Source organism: Hakea prostrata, chromosome 4, assembly GCF_041222555.1.
Source record: "Hakea prostrata isolate BN-2017 chromosome 4, UWA_Hpros_2, whole genome shotgun sequence".
NCBI lineage: Eukaryota > Viridiplantae > Streptophyta > Magnoliopsida > Proteales > Proteaceae > Hakea > Hakea prostrata.
The window spans coordinates 10005967-10024174 of NC_142603.1; the positions used below are offsets into that span (position 1 = coordinate 10005967).

At 37.3% G+C, this 18208-nt stretch overlaps 1 protein-coding gene across 1 annotated transcript; it reads left to right on the forward strand.

The window, feature by feature from the left end:
• The first annotated feature begins 9435 nt into the window (after positions 1–9435).
• Positions 9436–15711, forward strand: LOC149017739 (Protein kinase superfamily protein). Its single transcript, XM_089152066.1, has 7 exons — positions 9436–10259; positions 12737–12841; positions 12954–13076; positions 13774–13944; positions 14052–14181; positions 14292–14504; positions 15149–15711. The coding sequence occupies exons 1-7, from the start codon at positions 9706–9708 to the stop codon at positions 15245–15247; spliced, it is 1395 nt and encodes a 464-aa protein (XP_089008192.1). The 5' UTR covers positions 9436–9705; the 3' UTR covers positions 15248–15711.
• Positions 15712–18208: the final 2497 nt, after the last annotated feature.

Here is an 18208-nt window from a genome sequence, read left to right on the forward strand (position 1 = left end):
CATTCTTTTTGGTCAAGCAATTGTATTTGAAGCTAACCAATTTTTGAAGATCATAAATAGATATTGTCTAGCTTCTGGTCAGAACTAAATAGGCAGAAAACCAAAGCTTACTACAGCAAGAGCACTCCAAACCAAACTAGAAATCTCCTTGTTGAAAAGTTCAACATCATTCCTACTTTTGATCTTAACATCTATCTTGGCATCCCATTGTTTAGTGGAAAGATCAAGCAACATCATTGTCAAAATCTTATTCAAAGAGTGAATCTCAGACTTCAAGGGTGGAAAGCAAAACTCTTAAGCTCAGCTTGCAAAACAGTTCTTATTCAATCAGTCACACAAGCTCTTCCCTCTCACTACATGTCATGCTTCATCTTACCAAAGAAAACCCTCAATGAGTTGGACTCTTCTAATAGAAATTTCTTTTGGTCAAATGGAGAAAAATCTCACTTTCACTCCATCAAGTGGAAAACAATTTGTAAACCTAAGAGATTGGGAGGTCTTAACATCAAAAATATGGAAATGTGGAATCTTGCTCTTATAACTAAAAGAGCTTGGGAACTTATAATTGGTAAGCAATCAATTTGGTACAAATTAATGAAGGAAAAATACTTTAGAAATTGTAACTTTCTGCAAGCCACTGCACCTATTAATGCATCATGGGGATGGAAATCCATTATCAAAGCCAAAGACTTGATGCTACCTGGCATTATACATATGGTTGGCAATGACAATAGTATTAATCCATGGATGGATAGATGGATCCCAGATACTCCAGCATTCCGTTATCATTATCGAATTGTCAAGACAAAATTATGTGGGAGAAAACATCAACTAGCATTTTCACAGGTTGCTTAACTTATAGATTTTTTTCGAAAAATCATAACCGAAGTCCTTCAATACCATGGCTTGTCTTATGGCACCTCCCACTCCCCCCCCCCCAAAAAAAGTTATTTACTTTGTTTGGAAACTGCTACATGGAAAGCTCCCCACACCTGCTCTTTTATTAGAAAGAGGGTGTAGAATCAGTGATATTTGCTCACTCTGTTCACAAGAAAGAGCAACTACTAATCATATCTTCCTTCATTGTCACTTTGCCAAACAGGTATGGTCAAAGCTCAGAATTTGTTGGTGGAATCGATCCACAAATCTTATAGATCTGATTTCTCATTGGTTAAATCACCAAGAAGAAACAATTCAGAATTAGAGGAACTCATACAACACTTACTTATGCTGTGGCACATTTGGTTAGCTTTCCATAATGTTGTTTACTCTAGACCAAGGAGTAATCCATATCATATATGGAGATCATCTCGATCAATAGCTGCAGAGCATTTAGCCCTTCATCAGCATAGCAGATCAAGAAAAGAGTTCAAAAGCATTAAATGGAGAGCACCTCCTATGCATTTCATTAAAATCAATGTTGATGGAGCTACAATCAGCAAGGGTTCCAACAACTTCCAGGCTGGATTTGGTGGTATTGCTCGTGATCAATTGGGTCACACTCTCTTCACCTTCTACTGTAAAGGAGGAAACTCACAAGCCATTCAAATGGAAGCTGCTGCAATTCGAGAAGGACTGAAGCTAGCTATCTCCCTCAATCTAAAGAAAGTAATTATTGAAAGTGACAATGAAGCTGTTGTTAGTTTTATTAACAACAAATCAGAGACTCCACCTTGGAAGATTAGCCATTACATACATGATATCTTTAGCCTTTCCTCTCTGTTTGATGTTTTAATTGTAAATCATACACATAGAGAAGGCAACTCTGTAGCTGATAGATTAGCTTCTTATGCTGCTGTTTCTCAGGCTTCTTCTTTTTCTTTCTCTTCCCCCGCCCCTTTCGTTCTTTAGCTTTTGCATTTTGATGTACTTGGTACTTTGTATCCCAGGGGTTTTTCTTTTAAATGAATTAAGTTCTTCACCAAAAAAAAAATAAAGAAAAATATTAAGGTTATCCTTCTAATGACGAGCACAATTTTCAAGTCAAAGTCCTGGATCACTTTCGTGGAGCAAATATTGTTCTCTTGACGTTCTTTCACTATGCAATATAAGTTGAACGTATCTTTGATCATCATCCCTGAGGGAAAGTACAAAATGTTTATTTTACACTTTTCAGCCACAAAATTAGGTGGAGCCCACAGATAGAAAAAAAAATTCAAAGGGGGTCGGATCCACATTAATACCCTATGCCCCATCTGTATTTTGTGCTTGGAAAGCGTCCAGGGAGCTCAAAGTGTTTTCCATCGAGGTCACAGATCCGATTCTATTATATATGGCGAAAAAGTGTAAAAGGGAAGTCTCTGCTCCCTTGATGGGGAGATAATCTGGACTCTTTCATGTTACACTTGGTGGGAATGTGGGCTTAAGTCGGCCCAAGAATGTTAACCGGGGTTGGCTTCGATCGGGTCCAATCTGACGTTACTGTTACTAAAATCTGCATAACCTGTTTATGCAATCGGACCAGGCCTTGATGGAAGCGGTTGGGCTTGGGCTTTGGTGAGGTGAGTTAAATGATACATAGGCTTGTTTAAACATAAGTGGGCTCTAAATGGGCTTTGTCATTTTGAGTGAGGTAACTTGCTTTCTAGATTTTATGAATAAGGTCAGCTTAACATAAAATGTTTTTCACTGGCCCAACACACGCTCAAATTATGATAACATAACAAGATCAACAAACCAACCTCAAGGTTTGGCTCAATTGGTGAAAACTAGCCTCTCGTAGCTTGACCGTCATACATTTAAATAGTTATAAAGCTATTTTCTCCCCTCATACAGTCCGGGTATGTGCAAATCGGTCCTAACAAATCTCAATTCCAAAAGAAAAGAACCGTAAATCAATAAATCAAGCAAAGACCTAAGCCTGAATTAAATTTACCCCTTAAAGGATCAGTTAAAGTTGGACCTCTAGACTAGTGGCCCAAACAAGTGAACTAGAAGGTCCCTACAGACTCGAGGACGAGGACGACATCACAATCTAGAAAATTCCCTAAAGACTTGAGGACGACATCACAATCAATCGCAAAAATGTGAATGGTAAGGAGATTTAGAGATCTAGCAATTGGATAACACCATCCCTAATGGCCTCTCCTTCCATAGCTCATACCAAATAAAGTGGCCCAAATGTTACTTTCGATTGCAACCACATTTTTGAGTAGTTGGCTAGATTTTTTATCACGTTGGTCAGTATTTATCTGCAGTACCTTTCAATTATCGCATTATTTTTTTCTTTTCTTTTGATAACGTGGATATTCGAATTTACAACTCATACTCACATGAAAACCCTGTGTTCACTTACATTCTTTCTCCGAGAAGGGAAATTGAAAGAATACAACATGTTCATCACTTTATTTTTATCATTTGGTTTGAACCTTTGAGTCACCAATATTACATGTATGGTTACAATTATAGGAGAAACTCATGGAGCAATAGAACAATACATATGGTTCTTGGCTCTGGCAGAGCATTCAAACAGAATAACATAAAGTGAATGCTATTGAATGGCTACAAAAGTGGGTCGTTCACTCATTTTACATGGGAATGCAACAGTAGCTGCAGGAGGGAAGGACACAGGAGGTTCTGCGCCATTCACTGCTCACTTCTGTCGCTTTTTGTTCATGGTTGTTGTTCTGGTAGTAGGTAACGCAGGGTGGAGACAGACAGCCAAGGTCGTAAGGCCACTTGTTTCCCACACTCTGACAATCTCTGACTACTTATTAAATAATATCCAGAAATTCCTCTCTCATCAATGTGGTGGACCCCATCTTTTCGTTTTCGTAGGGTCCACTCGTTACTCTTTAGCCTTTATGAACGGTGATGCGTTGTTGTTGGTTCTTTACTTTGCATGATCTTACCAACCCTTCCCCTTTTTTTTCCCAACATATTTACGTCGTTACCCTCGATGCTCGATTTTCTCAAAGGTCTAAAGTCAACAAATTTACGGACATCACGCTTTCCTCCGAATTGAATATATTATATATAATATATATATAGTCAGTTAAATGACCAAAATACCCGTGCCTCTGATGGGGAATGCCTTTTAAAGTTACATGGCATGCGCACTGTAGTAGTGATGAACATATGTGGGACCCCATGCGAGCTTCGAGGTTGCGTGTTTCAGTTATAGTATTGTCATGCACATTATCATCGCATGTTCTATCATCATTGGTTTTTTCTTTTGGAAAGTCAGGTTTTCGAGACCATTTTTTTTTGGGTCTATGAGACAGATTCAGAGTTGGGTCTTCGTTTAATCTGGAACGTCAATATAGTGAGGTTTTACTTTTTTTTTTTTTTTTTTTTTGCCAACCCCAGTTATTTAATCGGTGTTTGACCCGCTTCGTACACCTGGCTGTGGTGGTTGAGTCTCCCAACCGAAATTTTTTGCATTACAAGGATTCGATACCAGAACTTTGCTTAAGCGGATCAAGCTGTTTACCACTTGGACCAACCCCCGTTAGTTCATAATAACATTTCTACTTAAAGCAAATTGCACTAAACAAAATAGAGGAGTTTTTTTTTTTTGGTTTGCCAATCCCGGTTTTCAAGGCTTTGCCTTGACTAATCCGGTGTTCGACTTGGGTCGCACATCTGGCTATGGTGGGTGAGTCTTCCAGCGAAAATTTTTGCATCCACGAGGTTTCGATTCCAGAACCTTGCTTAAGGGGACCAAACTGCTTACCATTTGGACCAACCCCTGATGGTAGAGGACTTCTTTAAAACACTGATATTCCACTTTATATTTGAAAAATATAAATACTTCAAAATAAGATATTTATTGGACACATAAGTCCAATTTATCAGAATATCAAGGAAACCGCTAAGTCATTGTTTATGTTTTTTTTCCTTCATATTTTGATAGAGATATTTTTAAAATTAAAGAAAATAAAAGTGATTTAATGGTTTTTCAGTGACAATTGAACTAATGTGTTTAATAAAAAAAATCAATTTTGGGGGTGTCTGTGTTTTTCAAACATAAAGTTGAGTGCTAGTGCTTTAAGAATCGGGATCACCTTCTCGGGGGAGCACAACGACGGCTTCCCAAAACAAAAACACAGTGGGGCCCACATGTGAAATTTTGAGGGTTTTTTTTTTCTTTTTCAAAAAGTGTTTTTCACCATGGGCCCCACTATTTTTGCGGTCGGGAAGGTGTCGGGGAGCACAAACAGGGGAGCTGATCCGGACTTGTGCTTTAAGGCCTAGAGTGTTGGTTAGCCAGTGCAATTTGCTCTTCTCTTCTACTTATTATCATTACTCTTAAAATATTTTTCAATAAAAAAAAACCAAATACTAATATTTCACACACATAAATAAAACTTCATGTTTCAACCCCGAGGGGTGACTTAGTTGGCAAAGCCCAACGCTTCCACATAGGAGGTCAAATTTCGAATCTCCTCGGGGCCACGGACAAAGCCCCGCCTATATTAATTATATAAAAAACGTCTTGAAGATGTAGTCATGGTTTGCGCAAGCTGGCCCGCATCAGCCTCATTCCAAAAAAAAACATCATGACTCTCTCTCTTCTTCTTCTTTTTATTTATTTATTTATTATTATTTTTATTGTAATTTAATTTAATTTTTTATAATTTTAGAAAAACATGCCAATCCCTTGAGATTCTACCATAATTGTTACTCTACTTTGACCTACATTAACAATGCCCAAATTGCATTCGCATTGCTCAAAGTTTATTGGATTACTAACGATGCCTAGCAGTCATGGAAAACAATTTTAGCATTCTTTTATTCTCAAATAATCTATATTTTTGCTTTTTAAGAATGAATTTTATAGAATTTGTCAGATTTTTTTTCATTATCTAAACAAGAATCATGTGCACTTTTGTCAACAAAATAAAATTTTGCTTTGAGAACCTCATAAAATAATCAACCACGATTAACCCTTTTAATAATTTGCATTATTGGGAAGTGGTTTCTTATTTGTTAAGATATAAGTAATTTATATAAAGGAATCATAAATAGGTAAATGAATTTAATGGCATATCTCCCCCACCCCCTCCTTATCCTATTCTTAAATATTTCTTTAATAAATTGGAAACATTAGAGAACAATAGATTCATTGGATTTTACTTTTACGTTGCATAATAAGCCTTTGATTTCATGCATAACTACACCGAGTCCGGATCATCTCCCATGACAAAAAGTGTCCTGTGCTCCCCTAACGGCTTGATCAACAATTATAGGGGGACCCACATAATTTAGGTGATGAGTTTTTATTTTATTTTATATATTTTTTTTTTATTTTTTTATTTATAGATTCCACATAATTTGTGATTATAACACCATCGGAGAAGCACTCTATGCTTCCCGTAAAAAAAAATGATCCACATACAACTGGAACATTCTTTTTTGCTTACCAACTTGTTAAGTCAAATTGTATTTCTAATTTTTTGTCGGTAAGGAAAGATGTGTATTAAAAATAATCAAATTTGATGTCTTGATGTTTGAAAAGTCAACTAAATGGCAAGATAGTCAAATAAATGAAATTGAAATACCAAATGTATCATATTGACGTGTTTGGTAATTAATTGTTAGTAAGGACAGGGTTTCAAACCTACCTTCCCTTTGCTTTCAATCTGTTTTGTGCCACTCCAGCTTTCACTCAAGCCATTCTTTGAACTTACTTAATAAGGGTGACCTTCACTCTTCCTCTCGCTTCCTAACCCTAAAAGCTCACTCCTTTTGGTGTTGCTCCACGGTCTAAAAGTGGAGTTATACTATAACAAACCAAACATTATTTTTTTCTTTTGTCCGAAACACTATTTACTATTCTACTGAAAATCATATTTTTGTCATATTAATTGATGGTTGAAAATTTTTAATGTCTTTGGTGTAACAGTGATTTATTAACAAAAAACCAGGCTTCATGGTAGGTGCACCTTTTATGATATATATTAAATAAGTCATGAATAAGAATAGCAATTTTAGCATCTCATAAATACAGAACTTCATCGAACATTTCAATTATCAAGTTCCTTGATTTATAAAGTGTTTACAAGTTAGCCGACAAACCTGAATTCCAAAATAAAAAAGTCCCTCGAACTATTTATTGCTTAAGAAATTAAACAAAAATTAATTCATAATATTGTAAATGAATCATACATTCCAACCAACCCTCCCCCTCTTTTTCTATTTTTGTCCGTTGGAACGCATTTTGATATCTTACCTTATGGTTTAATATCATGAATTCAAATAATACCATGATTAGGTAGGCTTTGCTTCACATCCATAGAATGGCTACATAAGACAATAGACTAGTCACCAACACCAACATTTCTAGAATTATGTACCCAAAAAAAAAAAAAAAAAACAATCTAACAATGAAATTTCATTTTATTTTTAAGAGATAAGATCCTATTGCTTGGCAAAACGAAGAATCCATACCTCTAATTTTGGTATAAGATCGTCTAAGAATAGTTATGAGAATAAGTGTGAATATTTTCCCACTCCTTCACCAATAGCAGATAAAAACTTTCTTCATTATTATAACTTTGCAAATTCTCATAATTAATCTTTATTGGAAAAAAATAAAATTAAATATTTGCCCTAATTTTCTTAGGGCCTGTTTGGTTACATGAATCTAGAGATTTCAAATCTCTGGATTCATGAATCTGAGAATTATACCCGTTTGGTTGTAAAAATCTCTAGATTCATGAAATCTACAAATTCACGTTTATAGTGTAAAAAGGTGAATCTGTAGATTTATGGGTAAGGGGTGAAATCCAGAGATTTCAAAAAAGCTATACAATTGTACATTTACAAAAATCACGTCGATCAAATAATTTTTTAGGATGAATCCATAGATTTCATTCCACAACCAAACACTTAATTTTATAAATTATGACTCCATAGATTTGAAGTCTATAGATTTGAAATCTCTAAATATTTGAAATCTCCAGACTCATGTAACCAAATAGGCCCTTAAGTGGATGTACATTAATGGAGTGAAACATGAAAAAAGAAGAAAAATCATTGCCAAGCGGACAAGCGGGGCCACCCGGGAGGCGGGGCCGCGGCGGCTTATTAATAAACCCTGGGGCGGGCGCGGGCCCGGGCCCCCAATCATTCAACATTCTAAAAAAGAAGAAAACACAAGCAAAAGTAAGATGATTGTTTAATAGGAAAGGGTTCTCAAAGCAAATGTAAGATGATTGTTTAATAGGAAAGGGCTCTCAAAGCAAAGGTAAGATGATCCTTTAATAGGAAAGGATTCTCAAAGTAAACAACATAAAGAGGCCTACCTATTAAATGTAGTAAATATCATATATTACAAGGTTTGTTCGGAGAATTTGAAGTGGGGTCACTTTGGTGGAAAAAGGTAAGATTTCCATGAAATTCTAAAGACTGGTTTGTTTGGTTTAATTCAATGAGAAAATGAACAGAGATATGATCAACCAATGCTGGCCTCTGGATTTTTTTTTTCCTGGTAATCAAGCTTTCGCTAATATGAAGGGGCAGGAAAGGAAACTGAACATCAACTCAGTAACCAATCAGAATAAACATGGCCAATAACTCGAGCCCTGAACCGAGTGGGCTTTCCGTGCTTATTATGTCAGTTTTGTAAGCAGGTATGAAGTCTTCTTACACCGTCTCTAAGGTCAACAACAACTCCTTTGAAAATTCAGGTGATGCAGTTGCTTGAAGTAAATCAAACATCACTACAAGGCAGGAACAATATGCTTAGACATCTTCAAACACCATGGCTCAACACCAACAATGTTATACATGGAAATTAAACCAACAAAAAACCCAGCAGAAATTGTTCATATGGCAGAACAGCAAGTATCTCTCCTCAATTCTGCAGCAAAAGAGAGAGACTTTCACTTGAAAATGGAAAGCAACTAAGGAAGGGTGACTAAATTTCAATGTAGATATGTCTTGTTTGCAACTTTGCAGCAACAGATTCAAACCTTCTCAGCAGGAATTCCTAGACACCATAATGAGAGAATGGCGCTCTGTTTTTATTAGAGATGTGATGATCAGCCTGCAATGGTAGCTGAAGCATTAGCCATTAAAAAGCCCTTAAGTTTGGTCAAGAATAGATGAAAGAGACACCTGGGATCTTATTTGTGTATTTCCAGGGACAAGATGGTCAATTTGAATTTCTCTCTGTGCGAGCTTGGTGCATGGACTCCCGCCGAAACCATTCCCTTTCTTTTAGTTTTTCCGTTGTCTTCCTTTTTAAATGCACGAGAAAAATCCGAACTAACGTTACATTCGTAACGGTCGCCGTGGCGTCAAATCAAAGCTTGAGCATCTTTTGATTTTCTGCGTCACCTGTTCAATCTCGGTCATTTTCGTCATATTAATCTACGTGTCATGGCATTTCCGTAATATCCACCGAAATCACGACCCATAAAGGACACGTCATCTCCTTGTCGTCCCAGCCTCCCAGGTCATCATCGGTTCTTTTTCCTTTTTTGTTCTTTCGTAGCTTTTACTTGTTGTGTCCGCTGAGAGCGCTCTCATCTCTCTCTCTCTCTCTGTGTCTCTCTCTAGCAGAGCAAACTGTCCGGTTTAAGCTTCTGGTGTTTCGGCTTTTCCGAAATGTAGAAAATTTTGCTTCTTTTGATTCCACTTCTACACTCAAAAGCTTATCTTCAACGGTTACTTTCTCTTTCATTTCTCCCGAAATGCACAAATTTCTAACTTTTCCTTCGCCGGAAAACTGAAATCGCAGTCTCCTTGGCGGTACTAATGGCGTCTAGTTCCGTATTGCAGAGACTAACCGCTAGAACGTCACCATTCGGCCTTAAACTCTACGTTACCATAGCAATTTGCGTTGGTTGTTTGATCGCTGTCGGTCTGCTACTGCTTCTCTGCTTTCGTTCTTTTGGAAGTTCCAAAAGGCGTAGAAATCGTGCGAAATACACCTCAGCCTTGATTCCGGTCACTTCTAAGGACATTGCAGAGCTAAAAGCTTCAGATCAAACAGGGAATGTGAAGATCGGTGATACAGAGAAGAAGGAAAAAGTAGACAAAGATTTTGTTCATGTTGGTAAGCCAACTGAGACTGGGAACCGGAGCACAGATACTGATGTTTCAGGCGGAAGTCATGGATCTTCGTCGGCTGTATCTAGTGAAAATCAAAATATCGGATGGGGTCAGTGGTATTCGTTGAGAGAACTGGAGATCGCAACACGTGGATTTTCCGACGAGAATATGATCGGAGAAGGAGGCTATGGAATCGTCTACAGAGGTGTTTTCCCGGATAAGTCAGTCGTCGCGGTGAAGAACCTTCTCAACAACAAGTGAGTATTAACAAATTAACAAAAGATTTTAAAAATTAAGATCTTGAGTACTGGAACACATGCCGTTTTGTTTATTTAGTTGTTTAGGATTATTACTTTGCTTGCAGTTGTATGAGATTGATCAAATGGCTTGAAACATTTCTCTTTACCATCATAAATTTTAAAATTAGAAGTCACTTTGTCGCCTGTCTGCATGGTTGTTTGGTGGTTTCTTTTCTGATGGAAATGGAATACAATTTAGATCTGGTGCAGTACTGTTTACGTTGGCAGTTTCCTCAACCACTGATGGCGTGAATGCCAATGTCAACGGGGTAGCACTGGAATCTATGTTCTATCATTCAGCTGTTCTACTTTCAAAGCTGAACAACTTCTTCACCTTCTCTATAGTTGTTAGTTTTTTTTTCTTCCTGTAGATGCCTCACTTAGTCTTTTTTATTTACTTTTCTATTTTGGACTTGTCACTCGAAAACTGAATATAAGGTTTCACATTATAAACTAAACATTAGAATTCAGCCTCTCTGACTCTGAAGAAAAATATGTTTTCCCTCATTCAAGAGTATAATTTGAAAGAGCTTCTGTATTTCATCGAAATGCACCTTATACTGTGATCCTGCTGATTACCTTTTTATTTTATTATGTTGGCATTATCGTCCCTCTTGATCTCATTAGTGTTCAAGACATCCTTCGATTTTTCTTGGTTAAAATAAATCAATGAAGTTCTTTGCCTAAACGAAATGTAATTAATTGTATGAAATGAAATGCCTTGGTGCCAACTTCAGTAACTAAACCTTTAAGCCTCATGAAATAGATTGGTATGGATGAGTTAATTTATGGGAAGAAGAAATTCTTGTGGGTCTAGATTTCAAGCATATACAAGTTAAATTGTTTTTCTGCAGAAACTTTAAGCAATCTTGCAATTTAGTTGGAACGAATGCACTGAACTGTATGAACTGTATGAAGAAGGTAGGGCAGTTTTACATGGATGGAAACAATGATATACTGCTAACTGGTCTCATAGTCAACAACTAGAGTAGTTGGCTCTCTTTCTTGTTATCACTTTCTATAAATGGTTGAGAAGAAATAGGGATTGGATATGTAAAAGGCAGAAGAACCATTTTGCAATCTTGCAATACGATAAAGAGGAAAATGAACTGAACTGTATGAAGAAGGGGGGCCAAACTGCTATTAACTTAAGTACTATCCTGTGCTGCTAGGACCTGTTATGTCATTCTCTGCATAATAAGTTTCACATTAAAGATCCAAATTGAAAGATTAAGAAAGCATGTGCTGAGATCATGCTTCTACATTAAAAAGGCTCTTCTGTTTTTGCTCATGCATCTACAACCACAATATGATCTCAAACAAAACCTTATCTATTGGTACAATACTGTCCTGTATCCAGCACATCCACATTCCATACTAAGGAAGAAATGAATAAGATGATACACTGGAACAGGGAGAAATTTACAAATCTGGGTTTCAATTTCTCTCTCTCCTCAAGTATCCTAATTGGTAATTAGCATTTATGCTATAATATCTTCTCTCTCCTGTATGTGTTCAGTTCAAATAGTTTCAGGTTCTCTTAGTCACTTCATTATTGGTCTTGATTTTGAGCAATATGCCAGTTGCAGATAAATTCTAGTACTCTGTTTGTATGATGGCTCCAACATGAAATCACTATAATATGTATTATGATGGGTAATCCAGTACTCTGTTTGTATGGTAATCCTAGTAGCATAATTTGTCATCTGCACTTAGTAATTGGAATCACCAGGCTACTGACAAAGTCTCCTACTCAATAACAATGATCACGCTATCTTTATCTTCCAGATCAATGAATCCAACTTGTTTCTAAAATGAAGAAATAAGTTACATGGTTAGTAGCTACAACTAGGTAGGAGTTCTTATTTAATTGGGCACAAATTGGGCAGCATTGAATCTAAGCAGTGACCCAGGCAAATTGATGTGGTGTCCTCTAGAACTCTTTTATAACCCATTGAGGATTTCACTTCCTGAGGGTGAAAAGGGAGGGCCCACCAAGTTGAATGAGGATGCTTGATTTTGAACTGAAGTGGATTACTGATACTTTTGTCTGAAAACTCTTGGAGAGATGGCACTTTTTGGTTTCACCCTGATGATAGGATGTTTGGGGGCACAGCAGTGGGTTGGAAAATGTCTGACACTCTCAATGTTTAGATGATATGTGTCCATTTTACATCATACGTTGCAGGGAAAAGGGTACTTATATCCTATGAAATTACATATGCCTTCAAAAAATTACCACAGATTATATTGTTCTAATAAAGGTATGCTTTTTACTAATTTCTAACTTTTTAGTACCCAAAAGTTTGAGCAGCATCCTTTTGCAAAAATATTAGTTCTATTAAATTAAGTTCTGGAACTGCTGTAAGTAGTTCATTCCTCTCTACTTCTCTGTATTTTCCCAATTCCATAGTCCATGATGCTGTCATTTGTAGGGGTCAAGCAGAGAAGGAATTCAAAGTGGAAGTTGAAGCCATTGGGAAAGTGAGGCATAAAAACTTGGTAGGCCTTGTTGGATACTGTGTGGAAGGTGCTCACAGGTATTTTCACTGTATACTTTGACATGGCTATCATTCTTTTTTAAATGGAAATTAACAATGGTATATGGTATTTCATTTTAAAAATGCACTTGGAATTTGATCTGTCATTCAGGATGCTCGTGTATGATTATGTAGAAAATGGAAATTTAGAGCAGTGGTTGCATGGAGATGTTGGGTCTGTTAGCCCTCTGACATGGGATATTCGAATGAAGATCGCCATAGGAACAGCAAAAGGGTACGTTGTAGTATCATATGCAATTTCATAAGACTTTATTTATCTCCCTCATTCTATGCTTGATTGCCTTCATGTCTACAATGAGTTGTTAAATATGTTTCAGAACTGCTGAAGCATATTTTTTTTCCCTTGAGCTGTTAAGCATTGTGGGCATGTGCATGGTGTGTGAATGACCATAAGTCTATGCATTTTCTCCAAAACCGATGAAGAAGCTGAAGCATTCACTATAGACAAGCTAAATTAGAAGTTCAAGTTCAAAGTTTTACAATTTAATTAGAAATCATCAAGCTATTTAACATGTCAGGGGTTTGGAGTTATTAAAGTAGTTTTTTCAGATTATTTAGTCCTCATAAGTATTGGGCATGCTGGATCCTGAAATAGTGAAAATCATCTCCAGGTCAATTTGAAGTTGTTTAAACTTGTGAGGCCTATCTTGTAGCATATGATTAAATGGTTGTTCAATTTCATCTTCATCATCTTTCAAAGCAAAGGATCAGAATCTTTAAATTTCACCTTGGACATCCTTGTCTTTTGGGTTCATGCTATTCTAGTCAGTTCTTCTGGGGGTTGAAGTGCTCTATTTCTGAATGCCATTTCAATCTTGTTCCTTTAAATATTTCTTTTCCTGATAGTTTTGGTTCTACTTTTAGAGTCATTTCTGCTCCTGAACTGGTTTATATTGTTTTTTCGATTGCAGATTAGCTTATTTGCATGAAGGACTGGAACCCAAAGTCGTTCATCGTGATATTAAATCAAGTAACATTCTGCTGGACAAGCAATGGAACCCTAAAGTCTCAGACTTTGGACTGGCCAAGCTCTTGGGATCAGATGCAAGCTATGTGACCACACGTGTGATGGGGACCTTTGGGTGTGTTCTTAGTCCTGGGGTCTTTATTATTACTTAGGCCATATTAAATGTATGATTCATCAATTTTATTTCATTTAGTGAGGTATTGATATTTTTACCCCATGCAGATATGTAGCTCCTGAGTATGCTAGCACGGGTATGCTTAGTGAGGGCAGTGATGTGTACAGTTTTGGTGTTCTTCTCATGGAAATAATCACTGGCAGGAGCCCAGTTGAATATGGCAGACCACCTGGAGAGGTGATAAAACTTGCGCTTCTCTCTCTCTCTCTCTCTCTCTCTGTCTCTCTCTCTCTCTTTGTGTTACCATGGCATCTATTGTCTAACTTTTTTTTTTTGGGTATTTGAAGGTGAACTTAATTGACTGGTTTAAAGGAATGGTAACAAATAGACGTGGAGAAGAACTGGTGGACCCTCTGATTGAAGTAAAACCCTCACCAAGAGCATTGAAGCGAGCATTGCTGGTGTGTCTCCGTTGTATAGACATGGATGCTAATAAGCGACCAAAGATGGGGCAAATTGTACACATGCTTGAAGCAGATGAATTTCCTTTCCGTGCTGCTGTAAGCTTAAAGCCTAGAATTACTCTTTTATGATTGAATATTTTTGGTTTCTTGATTCTGTTTTGACTGCCCTAGAATGTTGTCCTTGGTCTCAGTTGATAGGTGCTCATTAGCATTGAACAAAAATACTTGGAATTGAACATCAAAATGAATGGCTATGTTTAGTGTACATAGGTGCAGAATTGAATTTGATGATCTTCAGATAAGGGTTTATGATTGGGAGGAGTTTCACACACCATGGACTTGACACTACTCAGATTCTGCCCATTTTTTTATTAACTCTTAGTGTGTGATAAATTACAAGTGACGGGAGTTCACAATTTTGACAATGTTTTCATGTCTGAACACATGCATTCTCATTTATATCTCTCTAGGTGTTGTATTACTAGTGTACACACCTTCTTGTTTAAAGTATTACTGTGAGAACAAGTTCTTGTTGTGCATGTATGGTACTTACTGTTTTCCTGCAAATTTCCCGCAAATGGTGACTAAAAACTATACAATGCTGATCACTTAATGTATAAAGTAATTGACAGAGACACCTATCAGATAAATATCGGTGCTCTCTTTGGTCAGGTTTAAACAGAGGTCTGTAGATTTGACTGATTGGTTGATTTATCATTTTATGAATTTATGCTCTGCAGGAACAACGAATAGCTGCAAGCCCTCTTCCTCCGCGCGTGGGTCCAGCAGCAGCTATGAGAGGTTCCATTCCCACCCAACTCTACCACAAAGGAAGATGATATGGAGAAGATGAGATGATGAACTGTGTGGTTGGTAGGCATTATTTATACATACGATGATGAAGTGATTCTTGTGATATGTAAAATCGTTTTTCATTTAGATGGGAAGAAATCAGTTAGTATTTTCCGCTCAAAGTCGTGTAGGATTTTCAGTTCTTTTCTTATTTTATTTATTTCCCACCCCTCTCATATTCCTTGTAAATAAAATCCATTTCCCCAGAAATAATCTGTGAACTTTGATATCTCTGTGCTCGGACATGTATTACTGAGTTCTACCCAAAAAAAAAAAAAAAAAATGTATTATTGAGTTATTTCAAGGTAAATATAAAGGCTTAGGAAGACTACAGGCTCTTCTCTGAATTTATGGCTGGGTATAGATTTCCCATTCACTTCCCAACCAACAGGCTATTATTATTTTTTGAAAAAGATATTTATTCACTAATTGGAGCAAGGTGCGACATTCCGGTGAGATTCACTGGTTTGCTTATATACTGCCAGTTCGCTGGAAAATTGGCGATTTTCTGGCGATATATAGCATAAATAGCTTTTGCCCCCCATTTTTGTTGTGCTCCTCACTGAACTAGGCAAAATTCGATGATATGTTTTACCCCAAACAGAACGCATAAACGTAACTATAAACCTTGAATCCTTCATTGTCACTGATGGGAATAGATCTGGAAATTCTTCTTCAATTAGGGATAACAGCTGTGGCATTTTCATAGAGGTATTGGTTTTGCGAATTACAAGATTACGTATTGGTGTCAATGGTAGGATAGTTGAGCAGTAACAACCCAAACTTCCGGAGGTCTTGGATTCGCATTCATCCGGCGGCATATACTGGTTTTGAGATTATAAAATTAGACACTCACTTTTCCAGTAAACGAAATCAACCAAAATGGGGTTCGAATTTTTTTTAGGTCAAACTGAAATTTACTAAAAATCAGAAACATATGTAAAAGGACATCCAATGGTTTCTTCCACAATCCACACACAGCTTTTGCAGCCAGGAGATTCCAATAAACATAAAGTGGATTACATCAAACATGCACACATATTTTGGATGTCTTCAAGAATAATGACTTCAGCTGGTTGGGCCTGAGAGGGTTGATGAAGCATCTCTATTTTATGTATTTATTATCAGATTCAACCTAATTAAAGTGATCTGCATCCATTTCGCAAAGCCTAAGACATGCACATCGAGATGGTATGGTATAGATGTCTCACCTTGAACTGGACTTGCAATTGAATATGGTATGGAGATGACCTGCAACATCATACCTCTATTGGTCTCTAACAATGAAACGATCGACCACCCTTAACTGGTCAGCACAGCCCATAGTCTCCAAGCTGCCTTCGCCAAGAATGCTTGATTTTGTCTCCTTGAGTTATTTGAAATCCAGTTCGCGTTTTGATTTTGGTTGGCAAAGCCTTCGCCCGAATTCCAAAAGAAATTTGTTGGACTCTTTCTAATGGAATCATGAATTAATGTTGGTATCTTAAACTGGGAACCTACGAAATTTGTCATGGCAAGATTGCAGCTTTAAATACAACTTCTTTCCCTGCATGTTTGAGATAGTTTTTCTTCCATCCTTACAACTTGAAGGAAAAGAGGGATCTTTCCTTTACTTTTCTAAACAAGTCATTTGAGATTCCAAATTCTGTAAATAATTTAAGAGACTTTAGGGGTCCACCTGCATATCTGATTTTTCACGGCTGGAAAACCACCTCTTCAACCTGGTTGTGGGTGTTTGGGCTGAGACGGAAGAAAGTCGAATTTCTGCATATTTATATCTTGACCTGAAGCAAAAACCTGGTTGTGGGTGTTTGGGCTGAGACGGAAGAAAGTCGAATTTCTGCATATTTATATCTTGACCTGAAGCAAAATTGAGCAACACTGAAGCATAATCCTTGACCTGTGGCTTTGCAATGTATTATGTCAAGGCAATGTATTAAGTGCATAAATAAATAACTAGTTGACATCTGCGCCTTATCTTGGCTCCATGAGAGCAAGAGATTTCTTTTCTTTATTATGGAACATGATAATGTCTAATCTTGTAATCTTTGTTAGAACTCCATGTCTAATTTAACAAAGAACTCCATGTCTAATCTTGTAATCTTTGTTAGAACTACAAGACTAGAGGCACATATAAAGTAGTATACCTAGTAATCTTTGTTAGAACTAGAAGACTAAGGCACATATAAAGTCCAAACTCTTGACACCTCAGCAGCCACCTTCCCTTCTACCACTATCCCCTCCTAATTGGTATTGTTCAGCCGTTACAGTCCAAACTCTTGACTTGACACCTCAGTTTTCTTACCCTGTCGCACCCCAGTGTGAATCTTGCGTATTGTTGTGTCACAAACAAGATCAAATCACATAGAGTTCTTGGCGAAGGAATTTACCTGCTGAAACATATATTATTCCCTGATCCAGAAAAACCAAGCCTTCCCATCTACCACTGTCTCAGATGACCAAATTTATTTTATTTAGGCGTACCCAGTGCCAAAACTCCCACACTGTCTAGACAGCCTTACCCCTGCTTTTTACAGAGAGGCTGATACGAAACCTGATCTCCAGCACACAATGGAGAGACTCCACCATTGCGCCAGGCCCTCCCTTCTTTATTTCAAACTCCTAAGAAAACTGCATAATCCTATACAAATAAGGGAAATAAATGACCCAATTCCCCAACTCGATCTCTGCAGTGTAGAATACTTGAAATTAAAGCATGTAAAGTTTTGATGATCGTCTTAAGTCCATTAAAAGTAGATACGCTACAGCAACCTGGTGACTGAAAACATGAGTGAGAGACCATAACGCTGGCATACCATACAGGACCCTGGTGGATTCGAACCACCACCCTCTCTCGCCGTATGGGGCTCGAGCGCTCTTCCCAGTTCCGAGCTTAAGGATCCTCTTAATAGATAGAGCAACAAAACATGATAAAATTGACAACGAAA

Coding starts and splice junctions, on each gene's coding strand:
- LOC149017739 (XM_089152066.1), top strand. CDS start 9,706: ATGGCGTCTAGTTCCGTATTGCAGAGACTAACCGCTAGAACGTCACCA. Junction 10,260..12,736: donor AAGAACCTTCTCAACAACAA/GTGAGTATTAAC, acceptor TGTCATTTGTAG/GGGTCAAGCAGAGAAGGAAT. Junction 13,945..14,051: donor CGTGTGATGGGGACCTTTGG/GTGTGTTCTTAG, acceptor TACCCCATGCAG/ATATGTAGCTCCTGAGTATG.